Here is a 21,604-nt window from a genome sequence, read left to right as displayed (position 1 = left end):
AAATGGCATTCATTAATCCAGTGTAGTTCCATTTCTTTTTCTACAGTTGGTTACCCTCTACTTGCATCCTTCCGCCTGCCCTTTGCCTTTGGCAGGGCCATACACATTGCAATATATGTGGTTTGGCAGATGTTGACCGAAAAAGCTGGTTTATTTTTCTGCATTTCTTCTATTACCGATGTCAGTATTGCCATTTTGAGAAGGCACAGCTGTGGCTCATTAAAGGAAGCTTGGGTAAGCAGTATGAAGTCCATTACATCACACGGCAGCAGTACTACACACACCTTCATCCTATCACGAGAGCCTCGCCATGCATGCAGAAAAACTTCTCACAAGAGCTTCAGTCTGCCATGTGGTTCTCATTCCTTTGTCTTGCGAGTTTATAGGCTCTCCACCTTAAAGGAAATGTCCCTGCTCGTCTACAGGCGATGAAGGCTCTGGGAACACACTCTTATTGTGCACTCAGGCCACTTACGATTAATTGTCCATGGCTATTTTTAAACAAGTCTTTGGGGGATTTGTAATTTGTATGCTGTAATTCTCATTTTTATCTTCCTGTGCGTGTTTGTTGACCAAAAATGGGCACAAAAAGAAAAGAAAGTGAGTCGCATCAGTCATTCGGTCTCATTCAGTAAATGACGAGTCATGAGACTCATTATTCAGCAGCAGAAACATCAGCTCAGCACATAAAGCACTTGGTCACACTGGTGGGAGTGAATACTTTTGTATATCATACTGTACAGACCACAGGGGCTGCCATACTAATACATTGACAAAATGTTACCAATAAAAGTGGAATGATTAGTTAATTCTGTCATTTAGCAAATGCAAAGTATAAATCATCCAGTAAAATGACTTCCCCTGTTGGGGAAGAGAGCCACATACTTCCTTATTGTTTTTACCAAACAACAGCCACTAAAGACAATGAAAATCACCACATTCCAAAAGAAAGATCTAAAATGTCCTACATTTAAGGCAACATAAAATACTATTCAAAAATATTTTCAGCAAGGGCACATTCACTGGACAGGTCAGGAGTAATGGCTGCTGAAAATTCAGCTTTGCCGTAACAAGAAAAATTGCATTTTTAAATATTTTGAATAGAAAAAGTTAATTTAAAATGTAATAATATTACACTATGTTAAGGTTTTTTTCTGTGTTGATCAAATAAATGCAGCCTTGGATAGCAGAAGAGGCATAAAAAACCCCACTTTTGAACAGTAACCAGCCATGTGAAAATGATCTGTCCTTCATGCATAATGGCCTTTAGAAAAACCTGTGCCTGTCCCAACCAAAATACTACTTGACCACAGGATGCCTGGGCAGCAATTTCATGGAAGGTTTTGTTTACTATTCTGGATCATCACAATTCCACTTCCAGTCTCTTGATGTGGTCTGACTGAACTGGAAGCAGCTTTCTCCCTATACAAACAAACGGGTGAGAAAAATGCTGAAACTGAAGTCATCTGCTGAAAAGCAAACACTACAGTCACCATCCAGCCCACAGGTAACTATGAGATCTGAAAGACAGAGCTCAGACTCAGCAGTGAAAATCTCCCTTTCTGCACCCCCCCCCCCCCTCAGTATGTTTACTCACATGCCATCATGCTGCAGGGTGAATTCAGACACTTGATTTACATCCAGAAATAAAATGTTTTCTTAAACTAGTGTGGGCAAAATTTCCCAAACATTTTTTTTTTAACTGCATCACTAGCAGCACCAAACGCAAGAGTTGTTTGATAAAGACAGAAATTGAATAAAGTAATCAAATGTAAAACAGCATCGCATATTTGATCGTATAAATTAAAGATTGTTCTTTACAAAAGCTTTTTAATCAAGAGCAGTGAATGATTTTATTGTTTGTTGCTGTTTGATTAATATAAAGAGTCAAAAGTCACTTTAAGAGAATGCACTGATACAGTAGGCCTGCGTTCATCCGGCTATGTCTGCTGTAGGATATTTACCAAAACGGGCATTTTGACATACCTTTTGTGTGAATTTGTCCATTTAAAAACAATACTTCAGAGAGAGCTTAATGTTTGCGCGTGTTCATAGGCGCAGGTTTGCGCGCTTCGGATGAGCGCATGCACAAATCTTGAATCTTGAATATTTAAACTGGCAAAGCTTAAATGTCTCATCTATGCGCGCGTGATGACAGAATAAATGACTAGCCATAATCCAGCATACAGCATTCACATTGAACAAGAGGGCATGGTTTGTCGGCGTTTTTTTTTTCTTGGAATCCATGATGCGCATCCATCAACAGAAACATATATTAGCTGAACCCTGTTTGTTTTATGTGTTATTTATAGCAAATCATTTACAGATGCTTTGTCAGATTTAGGTTGCCGAACCGTGTTTTTTTTTCATCCCTTATGTATAATATATATAAGTCTACATTTGTGTGATGCAAGTCGAATTGATGTCGACTAGTTACTAATGACGTAATTTATGAGCAAATAAGCCCAAACTTTGAGCTGAGACTCAAAAACCTTGTGCACAGTTAAAGCACATCACATGACACAGTGCTGCAAACATTTTTGCACACTGCTCATTTTTAGCATTTTTTGGGGTCATTATATTTCTCACAGATTTCTGCTCGTTCTAAATCAGATACAGATAAAGTAGCTCAGTCAAGATTACATTTATATGAATTAGTGAGAGAGTGATTGTGTGTGTGAATTAATTCTACCTGGCAGCTTCTGTCTACTAATAGTGAAGCTGTGGGTTTTAGTTACTATTAAATATATGCTATACATTTTTAGTTTCTAAGCTGTTTTATTTAGAAATCCCAGAACAGTGCTGACAATGAATTTCTACTGAATCATATTAATTTGAGTAAAGTTAGGGTAACACAGGACAGTATAATAATGTTTGCTTTTCCATTACTAATAATAGAAAAGCAATCATTATAATATTTTTGTATACCCTTTAAATTCCTTAGTTTAACAGTTCTATCTTATTATTAGACAGACTTTTAGCCGTATTAGACAGATCTGTTAAATGGCAACAGCAAACAATGAAGAGACACTCAAGTGAACTCATAATGTCTCATGTGGCTCTCCAATATTGAGAGAATTGTTTCTGGATTTATTGGCTCATGTCCTGGTTAAGGCGAGTCAGACTTTAGCTCTCTGATTGGCGTCTTCATCAGGAAGAACCCCTGTAATATTACACCAATCTCAAATGACTATTCAGTGGAATTTCCTCCCATTTACAGTGTCAGATGGTCCCTCTAACGGCATTGCAAGAGCATTTCCTGTGCTCAAGCAGAAAGCACAGGTTACAAAAGCACTTGTGCTTTCTGTCTCGTACATCCTGGAGAAAAAAAAAATATACAAAATAAAGACCAAAGGATATAAAATTACTTTGTCTATTGTTATTTCAACAAAAGGGAGAAAAGTTATGCTAATAGATTAAAAGTGAAAAAAAAAAGTGACGTGACATTCAGCCAAGTATGGTGACCCATACTCAGAATTCGTGCTCTGCATTTAACCCATCCAAAGTGCACCAACACAGAACAGTGAACACACACACACAGTGAACACACACCTGGAGCAATGGGCAGCCATTTATACTGCGGCGCCCGGGGAGCATTTGGGGGTTCAGTGCCTTGCTCAAGGGCACCTCAGTCGTGGTATTTCCACCCGAGACTCAAACCCACAACCTTTGAGTTAGGAGTCAAACTCTCTAACCACTAGGCCATGACTTCCCCACCCCAGGTGAAATGCACATTCAAAGGGCACTGCTGAAGTTCTCGGGGCTCATTGAATCTGTTCTATTCAACCGTATTTTAACCGTACACTTTCATTCGTATAACTAAAACAGTAATGACGACCTATTCACTCTGACAGCCCACTGACTCTCCGATTGCAATGTCTGCATGGATGTCATACCAAACCTAATTGCATGTCACCCCATTCCCACAACATACTGCAGAAAACACTTGAATGTCTGTATATGTGCAATTTAATATGTTAATACAAATAATTATATAAAAGAATAACATGCCCCCTGACCTGTACGTAAAGTGATTGATTTCCAAACAGCAGGATGATATGCTACCAAAGATGTACATATACCAGAGTTAAAATATAATGAATAGAATTAAAAAGAAAAAAAGCTAGACACATACAAATAAAATAGAAATAAAACAACCAATGCACTGACTTTTAAAGCCACTTTTCACAACACTTTTCTGCCACAGCGGAATAATGTGTATTATTCCAAACTACTTTCATCTGAGGGGTTTTCTCCATTTCATTAATTAATCAGAACGATATGTAAACATTTCAGTTCAATTTGAAATTAAGAATCCTAAAAAACAGCTAGACCGTTTACAATAATTCCGAATGAAGATTCTTGTGACTAAAAGTTCTCTCACCTGATAATGACACACTGGTTCTCACGATCAATCATCATGTTCCTGTACATGTTGTCGGCTAGAGCGTAGATATGAGGAGGGTTCTCATACTGAGCCTGAGAGAGGGAGAAATGGAGTAAAAAAATGATTCATTACATAATTTACATTACAGTTCATGTTAAGTATGGCATGGGCTCACCTTTATAAATAAGCCACTGCATATAAGTCAAAACACATTTAAACGATAAAACCAAAAGCTTGACGTGGAGCCTAGACCTCTGGTCAAGCGTGGTTAAGAACATAGACCTGTACATGCTGTTCTGTGGCAGTATAGCCAGGTGGCTGTAATGGGTAAAGCAGGTCTGCGCAGCTATTTTCCTGACTAAGAATGCAGCTGTTGAAAGCATTTGCACCACGCCTACACAGTTAAAAAAGCTCCTATTAAAATCATTACTCGAGCAATTACTGTTTACAGAAACCTCTAGGTATGGAACTACATAAAGAACTTTATGAGGACAGTTTTGATACAGATCACGGAGTTTAGAAAAAATTGCCTAATTAGTGTGTGTAGTGAATTAAAGTTACATAACACTATATCTATGGAACTAAATGTGAACAGTGTTGTCCATACACCATGAAGAAAATACTCACCGCGCCTTGGTACATCTCTATTTCTCTCTCCCCAAAGTAAGGCATTTGTTTGAAAGGGTTTATTGAGATGAGTACAGGACCGATGTATGTCTGCAGGTGAAGGTCAAGGCTCAAAACGTGGCAAGTAAAGTAAAGTTCACCCCCAAAATTCAGATTCTGTAACTGTTTACTCTCCCTCATGTCACACTTAACCTGTATGAGCTAAATGGTCTTTCACAATAGATGAACAGTCTGTGAGGTCTAAAATAGTTTGCATGGACAAAACAGTTAAAAACGTTCATCAAAATATCTTCTTTTGTATTCTGCAGAAGAATAACTTCTTGTCATTCAGTTTTGGAGTGACTATTTCTTTACAAAATGTGTCTTTCTCTGAGAACCTATTAGATTGAAAACTCTCTTTCCAAAAATTATTAGAGGTTTAGCATTCACAAAAAAAGGCAAACCTCATGGCTGATTTGACTCATTGTGGTTGTTAATACTCAGAGGACATTCATAGAACTTTGGCTGATGAAAAATGTCACGAGTGTGAATAATGGACTGGTGAAATCAGTGAAGAGTTATATGTGGCAGCAGTGAAGATTTTGGTTATTGGGTCAGAGCCTTATTAAGACGCCGTGGCTCTCCTCCAGATGCAGTGAGAAGGCAACAGCCTGGATGAAGTTGCTCACTGCAAATAAAGGAAGTATTGAGCCTGGCACACTGTGACATCAGTTCCATACGCTGCTGACTGGAACACTTTGGTGTTTTTTCTATTTTCGGACCACAATCACAGGACTGATTCAGGACCAAAATGGCCAGAGTCTGCTAAGACTCCATAAACCTAATAAATTAAAAATACACTAGTGAGGATTTCATCAGAAATGGTAAGTTTTATCAAGAGGTTAATTTTTAGTGCCAGTAATGTGTGACGAATTCGACATGAACCCTGCCAGGGGCACTGGGTTCATATTGAAGAGAGGTAAACCAGCATTCTTCGGCTGATTTCAGCAATCTGTTTTTGCAGAATCGCACATACAGCCTTGATCAAAAATAATCCCTGCTACTGTGGGAAAATAGGACAGCATGGATTTGGAAGTTAAACCATTGAGTTCAAAAACAACCTTCGTCTAAAATGTAAGTGTTCAGTGAAGCTTAAACCCAATCAAGATAAAATCTATACTCAAGTGGATTGAGTCCAAGAACAGTTTTCTAGTGAGTCACAGGAAAACATCCATCTGCAAAAAGTCAGATAGAAGACATCTGTATTTAGGGCCAGTTTTATATCAGATTGCGGTATTACCCTTATATGTTCCTGTAGTTCAATTGGTAGAGCATTGCGTTATAAAAACACAAGGTTGGGAGTTCGAGTCCCCAGGAACACATGATAGGTAAAAATTGATAGCCTGACTTAGCACTGTAAGTCGTTTTGGATAAAAGCGTCTGCTAAATGCATAAATTTAATTTAATTTAATTTAATTACCAACTTAGTAGTAAGACTAAGGATTTCTGATTTATTTACAGCTGGACAAGGATACAAAAATAAAGTCATCCATGTATCTCTTCTTGAGGTTTTCCACAATGGCGTCCTCATTGATCTTGGAGAGTAACACCATATCATCCACACCACTCTGCTTGACATTGTGGCTTTGCCAGTGGTACCGGTAGTCTCCCCGGCTCCCCTGTGAAAAGAAACACAAACAAGAAACTCTTGTTAGACTGTATACACACCCATTGCCGTAACTGGCACAAACTATATTAGCATATCCGGTACTAGAGACTCTATAACTAGACTTATATTTGAAGATTGCCTTATATATATTAATGCTGAAATACTTTCACTCAAATTTAACATACAGACACAACTGTAATGGCGCTTTTACACTGCATGATACAGTTAGGTACGGTTAACTATTCGGGGGGTTTCCACTAGGTAAAGTACATGGAACTTTTTTAAGTACCACCTCTGTTGAGGTTCCAGGTGAACTGTACTCTTACCTAAATGTGATGTGTACACTCTGCTGATCACTGATTGGCCGGAGAGAATAGTCACTACCTGAGTCACTGAACTTGCGACACAAACACAATAGAACACTGCTCTGTTTGTATGAGCAGCATTTTTCTCAATAAATGGTATGAGTTTTGGGTAGTAGTGAACCACAAGTGGTACCCTAGTAACAGCAATTAAGGTCACTAAAATTCTTTCAAAATGTATGAGGATTACACACACACACAAAAAAAAATCATTTAACTAAGTTTGTTTGTTAGTTTTAGCTGGTTTAAGATTTTCTTCCAGCTTGGCCAGACTGGGGTTTAGCTGGACAGCTACTTAAAAGTTGCTTATAAACACTCTGAAACCAACCTGATCAGACTGAGAGACCAGCTACGCAGCATTTTTAATGTTAAATGAAATAAATCTGAAATAAAATGTTAGAAGAAAAACTTAAATTAGAAATTAAAAGCAAATTAAAAGATTAAGTACTAAAATAACTAAAACTATAATGGAAATAATAATTAACTAAAGCTTTATAAATATAAAAATTATAAAAGCAAATCAATTTTTTTATTAAAACTTAGGTACATTTCTAAAATTAAAATTAAAACTGAAGGGGGAAAAAAAAGTGTTCAAATGTTCAAAATGTTAATAAATATCACAGTAGTATATGTTAATAATACTAAATAACCAGTAAACCAGCTTAGGGTAGCTTAAATTGTTATTAATCATTAGGGTATGTATGAATTTCTCATTGATATTGTGAGTGATACATAATATATAGCACTATTAGCCATATTCAAGGTATCGTGAAAGCCCTATTAGGCCAGACTATCTGTTTGGTTGTACAGTGGCAGATGCAGGGTTAGGAAAGCAATTGCTTTTAATGTAACCAGGGACAGACACTTGCATTCAGTCCTGAACACTGATAAACACAGTACATCGCTGACAACAGTTAATGTCCAGTCAGCAAGATGACCACGTCCAATTCACCGCCCGCGGCACATTTAACACAGCTGGTTCTTTTTTCCACCGCAGCAGATGTTGATTTTGTTTTTCTAAACCGATGAAAAGTGCATGGTCAGGAGTCTCCCTAAAGCTCCCTGAGCACTTCAAACACTTCTTTTGATCTTCGCCTGATGGTCTCACCATTCCTCCTCTTCTCCCTTGTCCCCTTCTTTTACCTCTCTTCCTATTGTGCCTCCACTCTGGTCATGTTTTTGCACAGGTGTGTCTCCAAGGAGCTTGGGTAATTCATCATGGGATGCAAGTCAATGGCTTCTGGCTACCGTTCTGAGGTCACAATGGCCCGTGAGGAACCAGACCTTTACTCAGAATGACACGAAGCCTGGAGCGCATTTGACAGGACATCAAAAGAAAAGGATACAAAGAGTGTGACTCAAGAAAAGAGGGCAGATACAGAACAAGAGCCAGACAGACAGTGAGTGTACCGCTTGGAGAGCACATGATCCAAACGCACTGCTGTTTTGAACATTTTGCTCTGTAATGTTCAATCATTAGTGCATTAGTCTGATTCGAAGGCCACATCTGTCCATTCTTTTCCTACAGCAGTTTTCCCAAGCTAAGGAATGCCATGACAATGATGTGAGGTAAACTGGAAAGACATTTAACAATTCTCAAAATTGTATGTTCCACAGTCTGAAAAATCTAGCAGGAAAGCAGAAGAACACCAAGTATGGCCGTTTTTTTTCCCTTCCTTGAAGGACTAATTAACTTGACTTGTAAACAAGCGCAGTACCAGTTTGAGGTAAATTACAGGAAAATAAAGAAACCTCAACACCATGACAACAATAACTAACCATACCTGAACATTATTAGTAGTGGAGCTGGCTCAAAAACAACTGAGGAGGAAGGCAGCATCTTAAGCAAAACAGTAAACACTTCATTCAGATCTTTACGCACTGTTTTGTTTAGTTTATTCTTGTATATATTGCAGAGAGAGCGTTCATTGTCCTGCACCTGTTTTTCTAATTCTATTGAACCCTTTCACAATGTTTGAATTCACATCACTGTCACAACCGTGGGACACGTTCTTCATTCCCTGCACATGTTCCTTATAAACGAAGAGCCAAATCAGAGCTTCATAAAGAGCTGCAAAAACAGGATGCGAACACAATTACTTAAATGAGACTTAAACAATAAAAATAAGAAGACAAAGAAGAAGAATGACATTTAACAGTTTGAAGTGCTCACTTGTATCATTTAATTTGATAACTGCATTCCTACATCTGTTGTTGCTCCCTGGTGTTCAACTTTTCTAATTAGTAAACAATTCATCACATTGTAAAAATAAAGTTGTATTTAAAACCAAATTTACTGGAGTACGTTTTTTTCAAGAAAGTGCTATTTCAGTCGTTCTATTTCCAAATTTCAGGTTCAGTTCAATGTGATACTAGCGTTTTCTCAGTTACTATTTGTGAAGCAATTTCTGAGTGAAAATTCACAGAAAGTTAATAAAAAAAAACAAACGCAATGGATGAGCACAACACTGTAATTTTACTCTCTTCTTTCTGAAGAAGTCAAGGACCACACCTATACTCAAAGACTCAAAGTTCTGGACCACACAAAGTCAAGCAAGGAAGAAAACAACATCTCTGCTTTTAAAGAGCTATAGTTGGTCGGTCTCACGAGGCTTATTTAGGGATGAAAGTGTTCCGTTTTGTAAAGGAACACCGGAAACGACGGAAGCTTAAGTTCACCAGTACACTTGTGCTGTGGTTCACCCAGGAACAGCAGGCATTATTTACACCACGACAAAAATGATACCCATCTGCACCATGCAAGGTCAAAATCCCAAACTCCATGGGAAGACATCAATCAGGATTTAAAATAAAAAGGCAATTAAATATATAAAACGCAACAACTTTATTAGAAACAGCGGGAATATGACAGCCTTGTAAATGCAGGAAACCCCAATATCTGTGTTAATCACCTAATTGATTGATTTACAGCTTAGTATGCAGCTGTTGACCAAAAATATATGACAAAAACATTGCAACAACAAAGTTGTTGGTTTAGAGTGTTTATTTTAAAGTTTAAAGTTGATTTATTCAAACCAAAGTTTTCGGATATCTGCGATGCAAAATGGCACTAATTGGGTTTGTATGAAATCGTGAGTATGTGGTAAACTTGGGGCATGACAATGTCTCAAAAGTCCTTCTGTGATGTTTGTATTTACCAGTTTGTACAAATTGTCATTATCATTATCGTAATTAATTGTCAGGTCTATTCAAATAATTTAGTTTGCAGTAAGTTGGCAATGTCCCTTTACTACAAAAATACAACTTCTACACAAAGATGACAAAAAAAATTGCATCTTGTGTGTTTCTGCTTCATGTATTTTTTATTTATTTATGGGGGTGCTGCAAAAAATTATTCATTACATATTATATCATAATTGTACAATAATATCATGTTTTGTACATGCAAGTTAGCAATATATATATTTTTTGCTTATTTAATTATTAAAATAGTTTCAGGTGTTCACCATTTCCCAGGCTCCTTCCCGACTTACGAACTTTGTTAAAGAGTCCTTCTAATAAAAAGTGGTAATGGTGCATCCGTACAAAAATTTGTAATTCAAAAACGTATTTTAAATACATGTATCTGAAATACTTTCCATCCCTGGCTACAATAACACTAATCATCCCACTGGGTCTGGCTGGCATCACATATGAACACAAATGAAAATCTGCCCTTTATTTTACCCACTTATTATATGTGTGGCACTTTAATAAATGTCAGCAGCACCAGTCTTAGATCCATACTTACATGGCAGGCCGTTCCTTCATGCAAATACCATTGCCTTATATGGAGAATGTGGAGCGGAGCACAGACTCAGGCACAGGAAAAGGCTGGGTTTGATTCAGTAAGGCGGCAAATTTTTTTACCTCCTTAAACAAACCTTTCCTTACAACCATCTGGATTTTACACAAAGGACCTGCATTCACCCATGGCATAGCTGAAGTGGGATCAAGTTAGCCCTAGTCTTTTTTTGAAGTGACAAAGCAAGCTAAAATTACCCCAAATTATTTGGTATGCATCTCTATTCAAAGTATAATCAATTAATGAATACAATCACAAGGCACATTCTAGCGCACTTCAAAGTTGTCGCAATTTATTTTTTTATCAATTGAGCCCAATCCGTATTTGCCCTTATAAAAATGTACTAAATGGTTTTGTAAGCATATAAGAGATGCTCGCATGCTGAGTCTTTTCTGACATCTGGGTCTTTACCAGGTCAGTAAGTCTCTTAGTCCTTTCCAATCAGTTCTTCAGAACATAAACCTTGGCTCTCTGATGCATTATAATTGTTTGCATGATGATTAAAAAAAAAAAAATAATAATAAAAAAAAAATCAGCAATTGACAGTAGGGTGTCAATACTGATGGGAATTCCAGGGCAAAATGTAAAAGTGTATAATGGTATTTTCCCAGCAGGCAGTTGTGAAGCCCTTACAGTCTAAAAGGTTCCTGGATAATGTCTGATAAAAATGATCCCAGCCTGGACTACTATGTACACAGTGTTGGCCTTCATTCTGATTGGTAGTAAACCCTGGGCACAGACAAAACAGGCTAGTAAATTCACCACTGTAATGTGCTGCAGAAAAACAGGCTTATCCATAACCAGACTGTAAACACTAATACTGAGTCACAACTGCTGAAAAAGCTCAATGCTTTAACATTACAGTGAGGTTTTCAAACTAAGTACAAGCCCAGAGATTAGACTAATCATAGGTGTGCAATACATTTAAACACATTACAAAATCATCATACCCTCATCACACTTGTAGACATGCCTTGTTTGTTCATTTGGGAAACCCCAGAAGAGCAGAGAGGGGTTTCTGGGTAAGAAATGGCAATGGAGGCAGTGCCGACTATAGCGTCCCTCCAGAGACAGCAAACACAGAGGGTTTGTGTAAACTGAGATAGGAGTGACTCTGAAACCTCTGGCTACCGCAGAGAAACTCTGCTCCAAAGTTTTCAAGTTCAGCCCACCCATATTATTTCTACTCGCTTTTGAAGGCAGTGGAAAAGAATGTAGCACGTTCTGTCTGATGGGGAAGTCTGGAACGCCATCGCTTTCCCTGAAGTACACATAGAGATGGATTATGTTTAGACAAGGATTCCAAAAATGGCACTGAAATACAAATAGTGCAGCTGATGAGACAAGGTGACAGTGATCATCATATATACGGCAGTTTTTAAACGCAGGATCGAGGGAGGATATAAACAGATCATTTCATTCATATAGTAACACTATCTTGTCATAGGTTTATTGGTCATAGTCACATATTAACCAGGAGATGCATAAAAACAGGTGGACAATAATTAATATTTGTAAACAGATTTAGTTTCTAAATACTTGTATCTTTAATCTAAATACTTATAGAGTATTTTCCTATTCATGTAAATTATAATAAAAGTTTCATTGACTTGTAATTTGTCTGAAATGCTGCACAGTGTAAGAAAAATTGCAGACTATCAGAAGAAATTAGATGTATAGAGTACTTGTTTTAAAATTTTCTAATTTTCTCTATGAGTGTGAGCGTAAATCTGGGTGGTCTTGGATTGTAAACTGTAGCTAAAGAAAGTACATATGCTTCTTTAATAAGGTTTGTTTTTCCTAAGTAAATTATACATATCCAGTTTTCAATGCTGGCCAAAAAACATTATTTCTCAGAGTAAACATGATTATACGTCATCTAATCCTGTTTGCTTTGAGCAAATTCCAGCCATCATTTGCAAACCGGCCACCTGTCCTGCCACAAGCCACTACACAACAACATCACCACCTCAGAGAAACACTGTACTTTTGCATTTCGAAACATTTCTTGCTACAAGAAAAGCAACTAGCTGATCAGTTTACAACAAAAACAAATGAATAAATAAGAATAAAGCAGTCATAGATTATGGCTCCACTAACTATCTGCTTTTAAAAGATGCATGGAAAAAGGTCTTCCCAGAACACACAGATGGACACCGATGAATAAATAAAAAGCCTGAGACTATGTTCATGGGGCAGATTTATGGTTATGCGGTGTACTTTGTACCTTTTACAGAGGTGCAATTTCTCAAAGTATGAACAGACAGAGATCAGGCTTGTACAGTGTTTAACATCACACACAAAAACAAGCAGATGATGACCATTTCATGAAGGTTCCTGTGTACAAAAACAAATGCCACATCATAATTTGGGTTAAATTAAATAGTGTCTCAAAGAAGAAGCTGACTGGGAAATAAAAGTAATAATAATTCCTGTTTAGTCCTTCTACAGCGCACCTTACATCAATATTTGTTTTAAGAGACAAACTCTTAAAGGGACAGATCACCTTACGCAGTCTCATATTATTCCAAACATGTCTTTGTTCTGTGAAACAGAAGAGGACATTTTGAAAATGTCTCAAAACCTCTATGGGAGCCAAAGTTGTATGAACCTCACGGACTTCCAAAATATGTTCTTTTATGATCCGCAGCAGAAATAAAATGTCATATACCTTTGGGACAACAAGAGGGTGAGTAACTGAACAAATTTTTATTTTGGCTGCACGATCCCTTTGAGAGCTGTAGTCATTGAAGCCTACTGTACTACAAGTGCTCTGGTACATAAATAACTTCTGCCTCATAAAACTGTCCTTTCTAAACTAATTTTCCACTGATTCTGAGATACAACACGACATTACCAGCCCACATGAGAAGCCTGTAATGAGGGCATTAATCAAAGTCAGGCATATGTGGGAACTTGATTAAACACAACAGCGAAGCCCAAGTCCCCTCTAGCTATTTCTTGCTCTCTATTTTGAGCTGATCTTTAAGGATTGAGATCCCTGACTGAAAAACACCCTCAAGCACACCTACATAACAATGAGGAGAATGTGTTTAAATCATCTGCCATATAGACAGGGAATGGAAGAGCCAGTCGGACAGGTCTATGGTGGTGGTATTTATCGACGTCATACTTTCAAGCTGATATAACATCAGTACAGTTCTAGCGTCTACTGTAATTGTAGAGACAGCGTGGACAAAGCGGGAAGCTTCATTGTGGTCAGGCTTGTGTGTGAGTTCCCAGTGATGGCAGAGTCAGGGAAGAGAAACAGAACCTGCTCAGAATGTTATTCTTACTCATATCCAACAGGAAATGGAAGCTGGCAAGTGATGAGAACCAATCCTCCTAGTTCCCAACTGAGTAATGGTTCTGATCAGAAACAGCAAACTGAGATCTTGCATTAGTGCCGCTTCCAAGCAAACAGCTTTATCACTCTGATAGTGAGACAGCTTAAAATTATTTAATTACTGAGATTAAATGAAATGAATGACTATAGTATTCATGATAATGATTGTCCAATACTGTTTCAGGATGCTGCATAGGGCATGTTATATTGTAACCCACATTTACCCTGGGTTATATATACAGGTGCGTTACAAGAAATTAGATTGTTGTGGAAAAATTCATTTACTTCATAAATTCAACTCAAATTGTGATACTAGTGTGTTAAATAAATGCAAAGCACACAGCCTGAAGTAGTTTAAGTCTTTGGTTCATTTAATTGTGATGACTTTGGCTCACATTTAACAAAAACCCACCAATTCACATTTAATCTCAAACAACTAGAATACTTCATAAGACCAATAATTTTTTTTTTTTTTGTGAATTGCAGGCCTTCTTGAAAGTATGTAAATTTACTGTACATATACTCAGTACCTGGTAGGGGCTCCTTTTGCTTTAATTACTGCCTCAATTCAGCGTGGCACGGAGGTGATCAGTTTGTGGTACTGCTGAGGTGGTATGGAAACCCAGGTTTCTTTCTTTGACAGTGGCCTTGGGGAAGTCGTGGCCTAGTGGTTAGAGAGTTTGACTCCTAACCCTAAGGTTGTGGGTTCCAGTCACAAGCTGGCAATCCACGACTGAGGTGCCCTTGATGATTTACATCTTAAATTCTTATATTTAATCCAAATATAATTATAAAATGTACTTTTATATATATTTAGTTTTATGTTCTACTACAACAGCAAAATATGAGTTACTTGGAGCTGTGAGTGCATAATAATAACAATTAATAAATGCAATACAATAAATAAAACTCTCTCAAACCTCTCTTTATATCATTCACACATTTGTTTGATCTGATCAGGAGAGGCCATTTCCCCACCAAAATATTGAAATAAATCATTTTTAAAATGCCTACATCAGTGAAAAACTGTTTATTTACTTATTTACTATTTACAAACATAATTTACTGCATAGTTGAAAGTGTTTTTTTTTTGTCAAATTGTTAAAAACTGCTAACCAATCAAATTAAACAAAAAAATAAAAAATAAATACTGAATACGACTAAAATACAATATTAGTAGCAGATTTATCTGTCCGTGGCAGATATGATCTCATCTAAAAGAAAGGCAAAGTAAATCATACTTCCTCTGGTAAATGGCACCGGATGAATGTTGTTAGCTTCATGCACTGTTTATAACGTTGAGATGACCAAGATGATTATGTGGCAGATTAAAGTCCTGTTCACACTGACAATGAAGAAATCATCATGAAAAAAAGGTCTTATTGTTTCTAACAAGCATTTTTATTCAGCTGAAATATTCAACTTCAGGCTATTTGGCAGCATGTCACTGTCTTCACACCCATTGGTTGATTTTCCATTGCATCACTCGTTTGCATAAACCTTTGAAAATTCCTATCTTCATCAGTTATAGTCATTTAGGTGCTTTGACTTGACAACTGAGTGAAAGGGAAATATTCGTAGAATTATTTCAACGATCTCTGAACATTCTGATGGCTTATCCACCTGAATTCAGAGCATAGTTCCCCATCACTAACAAAGCATATGCAAATACATGAAGAGGATACAGACTGATAATGTCAGTGAACAAACTTTTCACATGCTGGGTTCAAAAAGTCACGGTCAGTTTTAGCTCAACAGTGTTTCTGTTTATCTGCAAACCTGACCCTGGCTTTAGAGGCAACGGATTGAGGCAACACCGCAGTGATATTTGGGCTAGAAAGGGATGACATGAAGGTAAAACGTGTGAACTTCTCCCCCAAAAAGAAAAACATGTAAAAGGAAAAGTGGAACTACTTTGTTCTTCATGACCTCTGTCCTGACAGGAATGAGAGTGGCAACATAAAACAATAGCCTTTTAAACCGAGCACTGTTATGCTCCTGCCTCTGATGTTCTCACTTGCTTTTACCTCTGGTTTGTGGGAATATTTCACCACGAGTCATTCTGTAGCCCTGAATTGAGTTTGATGAGTAAACACAGCCTAGTCATTATGTACCTTTTGTACAGAACCCGCATTTTTATTAACAAATGCAACCAAAATATATAACATGAACATTTATCTGAAATTTGCACATTCTGTACATAACACACAATCACACACACACACACACACACACATACATGACAACAGTCAATATATTCACAAACGTTAAGATATAACCAACTGTGTTTACTAATTAGGATATTTGCCAAGACAAGCATTTTGATGTAGGCTAATTTTGACTGTATTTGTTCGTCCAAGCACAAAAAGAAGCGGAAGAGAACTTTGTTAAGTATTTGCACGCTGGATGTGTACACAGAAAATTTCTCACGCGATCCGCAACAGTTCCGTAAACTGTCCCAAGCTTCTTTTACACTCATCCTGACACCTGGGCCTTGGGGCAGCCCTAATAATTGTGACTTGACAGGTGTGTCTAAACAATAATGCACGCGTTGGCGGTAATGCACAGATGGACATCGATTTTTTACACGTTGCAGCGATACATCATATCATCAGACTCATGCATGATTGTTACACTCCTATCCACTTCTTCTGCAGAAACCTAGAACAAAATCTAGTTCAAATCTAATTCTACAATATCCAACTAAGAAATATCTGTTTCAGTGTACACTCATTATGGCTTTTATTGCGGTTTAAACAAATTAGGAGCTGTTCTGTAGGTAAGCATACGTCAGCCATGAATGTGCACATGCTGAATATCATTAACAAGAGGCTTTTCTGTACACCTCTTGTCTATGATAGAAAAAAAGAAAAAAAGTGAACTGAAGAATATTTCTTTTAGAAAGCCTTTAGCACCAGTGAATCCACATAAGACACTAATGAAGGAGAGAGAAGGTCAGAGGAGCTGAATATTAACTGGCAGGAGCACAGCAACAATCTCATTTAACAGTTGAAAGTCCATCTCTGTGCTTCTCAAGACCAACTCTTTAAGGAAACTAGGTCTGCATAGAGTCTAATCTACTTTTATTAGGGATCAAGTGAGATTTCACATCAGTAATCACATAAAAAAGCTCTCAAAAAGCTCTCATACTTTTCTCCTATGAAGCTCTTTAAGACATGTTTGTCCATTCTATACTGTTTGTACAAATAAAAATGGCAAAGAAAATATCAACCTAGCAATACAGTTATGTAAACAGGATAGGTCTGCTCTGCATATAATATTAGTAATATTATTACAATTTGAAATAATTGTTTTCTATCTTATATTTAAAAATGTAATTTCTTCCTGTGATGCTGTTATGGTTCTGTGTGCTATACAATCGTGCGACAAAGGAGTAATCGAAGAAACAGTCTCTTAATTATAAATCCACCGGAAAATAAGCACAAGGAGTCCAGAAGCAGGAAGTAGCACAAAACACAATAGAACAAAACAATAACCGGCGAATGAATGAACAGAACAGGGGAAACAAGCACAGGTGAACAGATTAACATAATCAAGATTATGCGGGGAAACTTGGTCAAAGGAACTAATTAGGACAGGAGAACAGGAACAGGGAAAGGCCATAACCGTTACAGATGCAAAACTGAATTCTCAGCAGTCATTACTCCTGTTTTCAGTGTCACATGATCCTTCAGAAATATGCATTCTAATATTTTTTATTATTAGCAATGTTGAAGACAGTTGTGCTGTCTGGAAATCATGATATTTTTGATGAATTTAAAGTATAAAGAACAGTATTTATTTATTTATTTAAATGAAAATAGATTTATTTAAATAAGTATTTTTAATGCATCCTTGCTGAAAGTATTCATTTCTAATAATAATAATAATAATAATAATAATAATATAGGTGGCTTATATTAGCAAAATTCTCTGACAAAATTATGATCTCCAGGAAGTGATTAACTTGATATCAGTAGGAACAACCATCCAAAGAATTACCACAAAGACAAATTATCCAGATCGACATATGGTGCACATCACAATGAAAAGGCCGATAGAGAATTTTCAATTAAGGCTTCATTTTAGTCCAAATGATGTTTTCATTCATCTTTTTAAACTAACATAGTAAACAAATCATATAAATCTTAACTTGAACACATCAGTGGATATTATCTTTTATATTCAAGCTACTGGGGTGATCTTCTAGATTGGATGTTTTTAATAAGCACAGTTCAGCGTAGTTCAGAACCAACAATAAAACAGCATCAAAGAAGCTATCTGATATTGAGAGAAAGTAATTGCCATGCCTGGAAATTTATATAAACTGTATGTTACACAAAAATACTGACTAATAGGGACTACAGATTTCAGCCATCTTCCTAGACATTTCTCTCATTTGGGCGAGGGTTGCTGACTCTTTCAGAAAGAGTCTGGATTCCTCAGCAATCCTGTGGCGGTGTGACATAGAGGCTTTGAATAGGGGGATGTTACTCAGCATGTACCGCCCATCTGCAGCTTCTAATGCAAAACATATGCTGCCATACTGACCTACTATTCAGCATCTGGCAGAGAAAAAAAAAAGGAAAAGAGGAGTAAAAAAAGAAAGTTAACAAAGCTACCATCCTACCAGATACAGCTTAACCTGTAAAACCACTTCTGAAATACTGTATGGAGACCAATTACACTGGACCAAGATACACCACACAATGGTGAGGAGACGAGCAAATTTGAAATCTTTCTTTTAAAACAAAGAGGCCGCAAAAGCAAGACTGCTCTTCTCTACAGTGATGAAATAAATAATGAACAAAGTGTTCAGTGTGTTTATCCCGAAAATATCATGGGCATTATGGGCAAAAATGCCCTCATACTACATAGACAAATCTTTATGAATTAGTTTTCAAAGTAGAGAAGTTGAGGCATATTGGTAACTGAGTGATATATTACATAATCAGCCTAAATTTCAGCTCTTGCACAGCTGGTATACATCATAGAATTGGGCAATGTTGTGTAACAGACATTACGTCTAGATCATATTTCAGAAATCATTTAATTTCCTTTAAGCTGTCATGACCAAAATTAGTAGAATCATCACGGATACTCTGACGTAAAACTGCAGCCAAAACAAAAACAGCTCACAATTCTGCCTGTTACTTCCATAGATAGACGCTGGGAGGTCACACTGGGTGTGACATTTTGTCATAAGAAATGGATGGGGGCTGAAATTTAAGAATAGTGCTTGTACATTCTGATTGCCTTCTAGAGTTGTTTTTAACCTAATTTATAGAAGCCATCAACAATGTCTTAATGGATCACTTATGACATCTGTGATATTGTCACCACATGACCACAGCTAAACACAAGTCTGCTTATTCTTTGCAGAAAAAAAACTTTATCAAGACCAAATGATAATATTGCAATACATACTAAATAACAGACAGCATGGATCATCTACAAAAAAGGGTTTGTCCCATATGCATAAAGCCTAAGGGAAAACTAGTTCCACCGGCTGCGTGGCTTGCAGAGAATGTCTCTGTGTGTACTGAAGAGACAGCTGAACTGGATTTACTTGTTTTTCACCTGATCTGTACCTGTTCTTCACCAAGCTGACAGGCTCAAAAAACACTAAATGTGAGACAAGCAGAGTCTGTGAAAGCATCCTAACATGGGATCCAAGGATCATACAAAGCCGAAAACAATCAAGTGTAACAGAAGCCTTTTGCTCCTATTGCTTGAGGAGCTATGAAAAAACACTGTCGCTTTCCACCATAACAAGAGGAAATGGTCTCATTGTGGACACATGCATAAGTACACACAATTATTCAAATCAGAACCCAGCCCATCCTTACGGGAATGTAAGGAAGTAAGTTTCACATGCGACTACACCTATACTTGCATCTCTGTGTGTTCTGTAGCCACGGACACTACTGTTTGTAACTTAGTTTCCCACTATTACATAAAAGACTAAGCCAGGTTGGCAAGACAGAGTATGTAAATCAGTGAAAAATAATTGCAAATGTGTCTAACAGGAACACTGATCTGGGAAAGTGGAAACACAATGGTTATCTATCTGACTCAAGCCTTGACAAACACATAGAACTAAAAATAGCAGGAGACTAGGTTGCAACCATAACCTGTTCAGGAACGGCTGAGAATTAGAGACTGGTTCTATCACAGTGAACAAGAGATGGAGGGCAAACAAAAGCTGAATATGACACTCAGCCGGAGCTGTTAGACCAGCCACTACATTAATATGTTCATAATAACAACGTGGCCATAAAATAACTAAAAACGTTCACAGGGTGGATGTACATACACAAATCCATGGTAAATTTACATTTATGTATTAATGGCCTATAGAATGAAAAATAAGTTCAGTATAAGTTTGTACTTGTTTTGATCAAATAAAATAAATTATCATTTTTGATACCAATTACATATATAAGTATCCTATACGACTCAGTGAATCATCACACACACACACACACACACACACACACATATATATATACATATATATATATATATATATATATATATATATATATATATATATATATATATATATATATATATATATATATATTGTGTATATGTGTGTGTGTGTGTATGTGTGTGTGTGTGTAAATGACCACAGAAAGAAGTTACAACAATAAAACCAAGTAGATGCTGTAGTCTACTGCATGTTGATAAGGATGCTGAAAACAGGAGCGGTGTCTCTTGTGTTTATCTCTGTCGTACGTGACCTGTGGGAAGTACATTTTCACTCACCATGTTTATTCGTTTATCTCAGCGCAGCCGATCTTCTGATATAATCCGTTCTGTAACTGATTATTAAAATAAACTAAGTCTAATAAAAGTGTCTGGGTGATGTCACAGTCTCGTTTGTCCTCTGGTGCTGTTAAATGTATATTTAGGACCAGTGTCGCCGCTCCATAATAGTGTACACCGCGCCGGTAAACCGCTCAAGCGCACTGACTGTGCTGCAGCGAGCGTCTGCTCTACAAAGTTAAACTTTGTGGCCGCTGGCTGACGGAATCAAACAGGAATAACAACCCATAAATGGAGAGTTTCGTTTGGCCAATGGGAGTGCCGCTTGGCACGTCATTCCGAAGGGTATCCCACCAGATGATTTCGGGTGTATTAAAGCGTGTCCTATATGCGCACGGAGCTGCGTAAAATATATTAGTATATCACTGTACTGAACAATAAAACCCAGAGTATACTTCACTTTTCAGGAGTACGCGAGGCACAGCGTTCACTGCGCGTGAACGTAAATTAGAATACAGCAATAACATTAAAGCTATTTTTATCGTTATTGTTATATCTTACCTTTATTTTATCAGTGTTTTTGATTGTGAAGTAAGTTACCTATATGTTAAATTCTATTATATTCTTTAAATAAATAAAAAAAAACAATAAGATGCTT

General features: G+C 37.1%; 1 protein-coding gene across 6 annotated transcripts in view; it reads right to left on the bottom strand.

Moving 5' to 3' along the window:
* The window catches only part of LOC128016964 (unconventional myosin-Ie), a 41,680-nt gene extending 20,475 nt beyond the window's left edge, over positions 1–21,205 (bottom strand). For 3 of the 6 annotated variants that reach the window (XM_052601973.1, XM_052601970.1, XM_052601972.1), the window contains exons 1-4: positions 20,947–21,204; positions 6,529–6,672; positions 5,015–5,104; positions 4,385–4,479 (exon numbers count right to left, since the gene is read on the bottom strand). In XM_052601973.1, coding sequence (XP_052457933.1) covers positions 4,385–4,479; positions 5,015–5,104; positions 6,529–6,672; positions 20,947–20,949 — 332 coding nt within the window. In that variant the 5' untranslated portion in view covers positions 20,950–21,204. Of the gene's footprint in view, positions 1–4,384; positions 4,480–5,014; positions 5,105–6,528; positions 6,673–20,946 lie in introns of all 6 variants that reach the window. The other 3 variants (XM_052601969.1, XM_052601971.1, XM_052601974.1) reach the window with 2 other exon arrangements.
* Between the last annotated feature and the right edge of the window lie 399 nt (positions 21,206–21,604).

This window comes from Carassius gibelio, chromosome A7 (genome assembly GCF_023724105.1).
Source record: "Carassius gibelio isolate Cgi1373 ecotype wild population from Czech Republic chromosome A7, carGib1.2-hapl.c, whole genome shotgun sequence".
In the NCBI taxonomy this organism is placed as follows: Eukaryota; Metazoa; Chordata; class Actinopteri; order Cypriniformes; family Cyprinidae; genus Carassius; species Carassius gibelio.
Note: the sequence above shows the minus strand (reverse complement) of the source record. Positions and strands in the feature narration are given on the sequence as shown.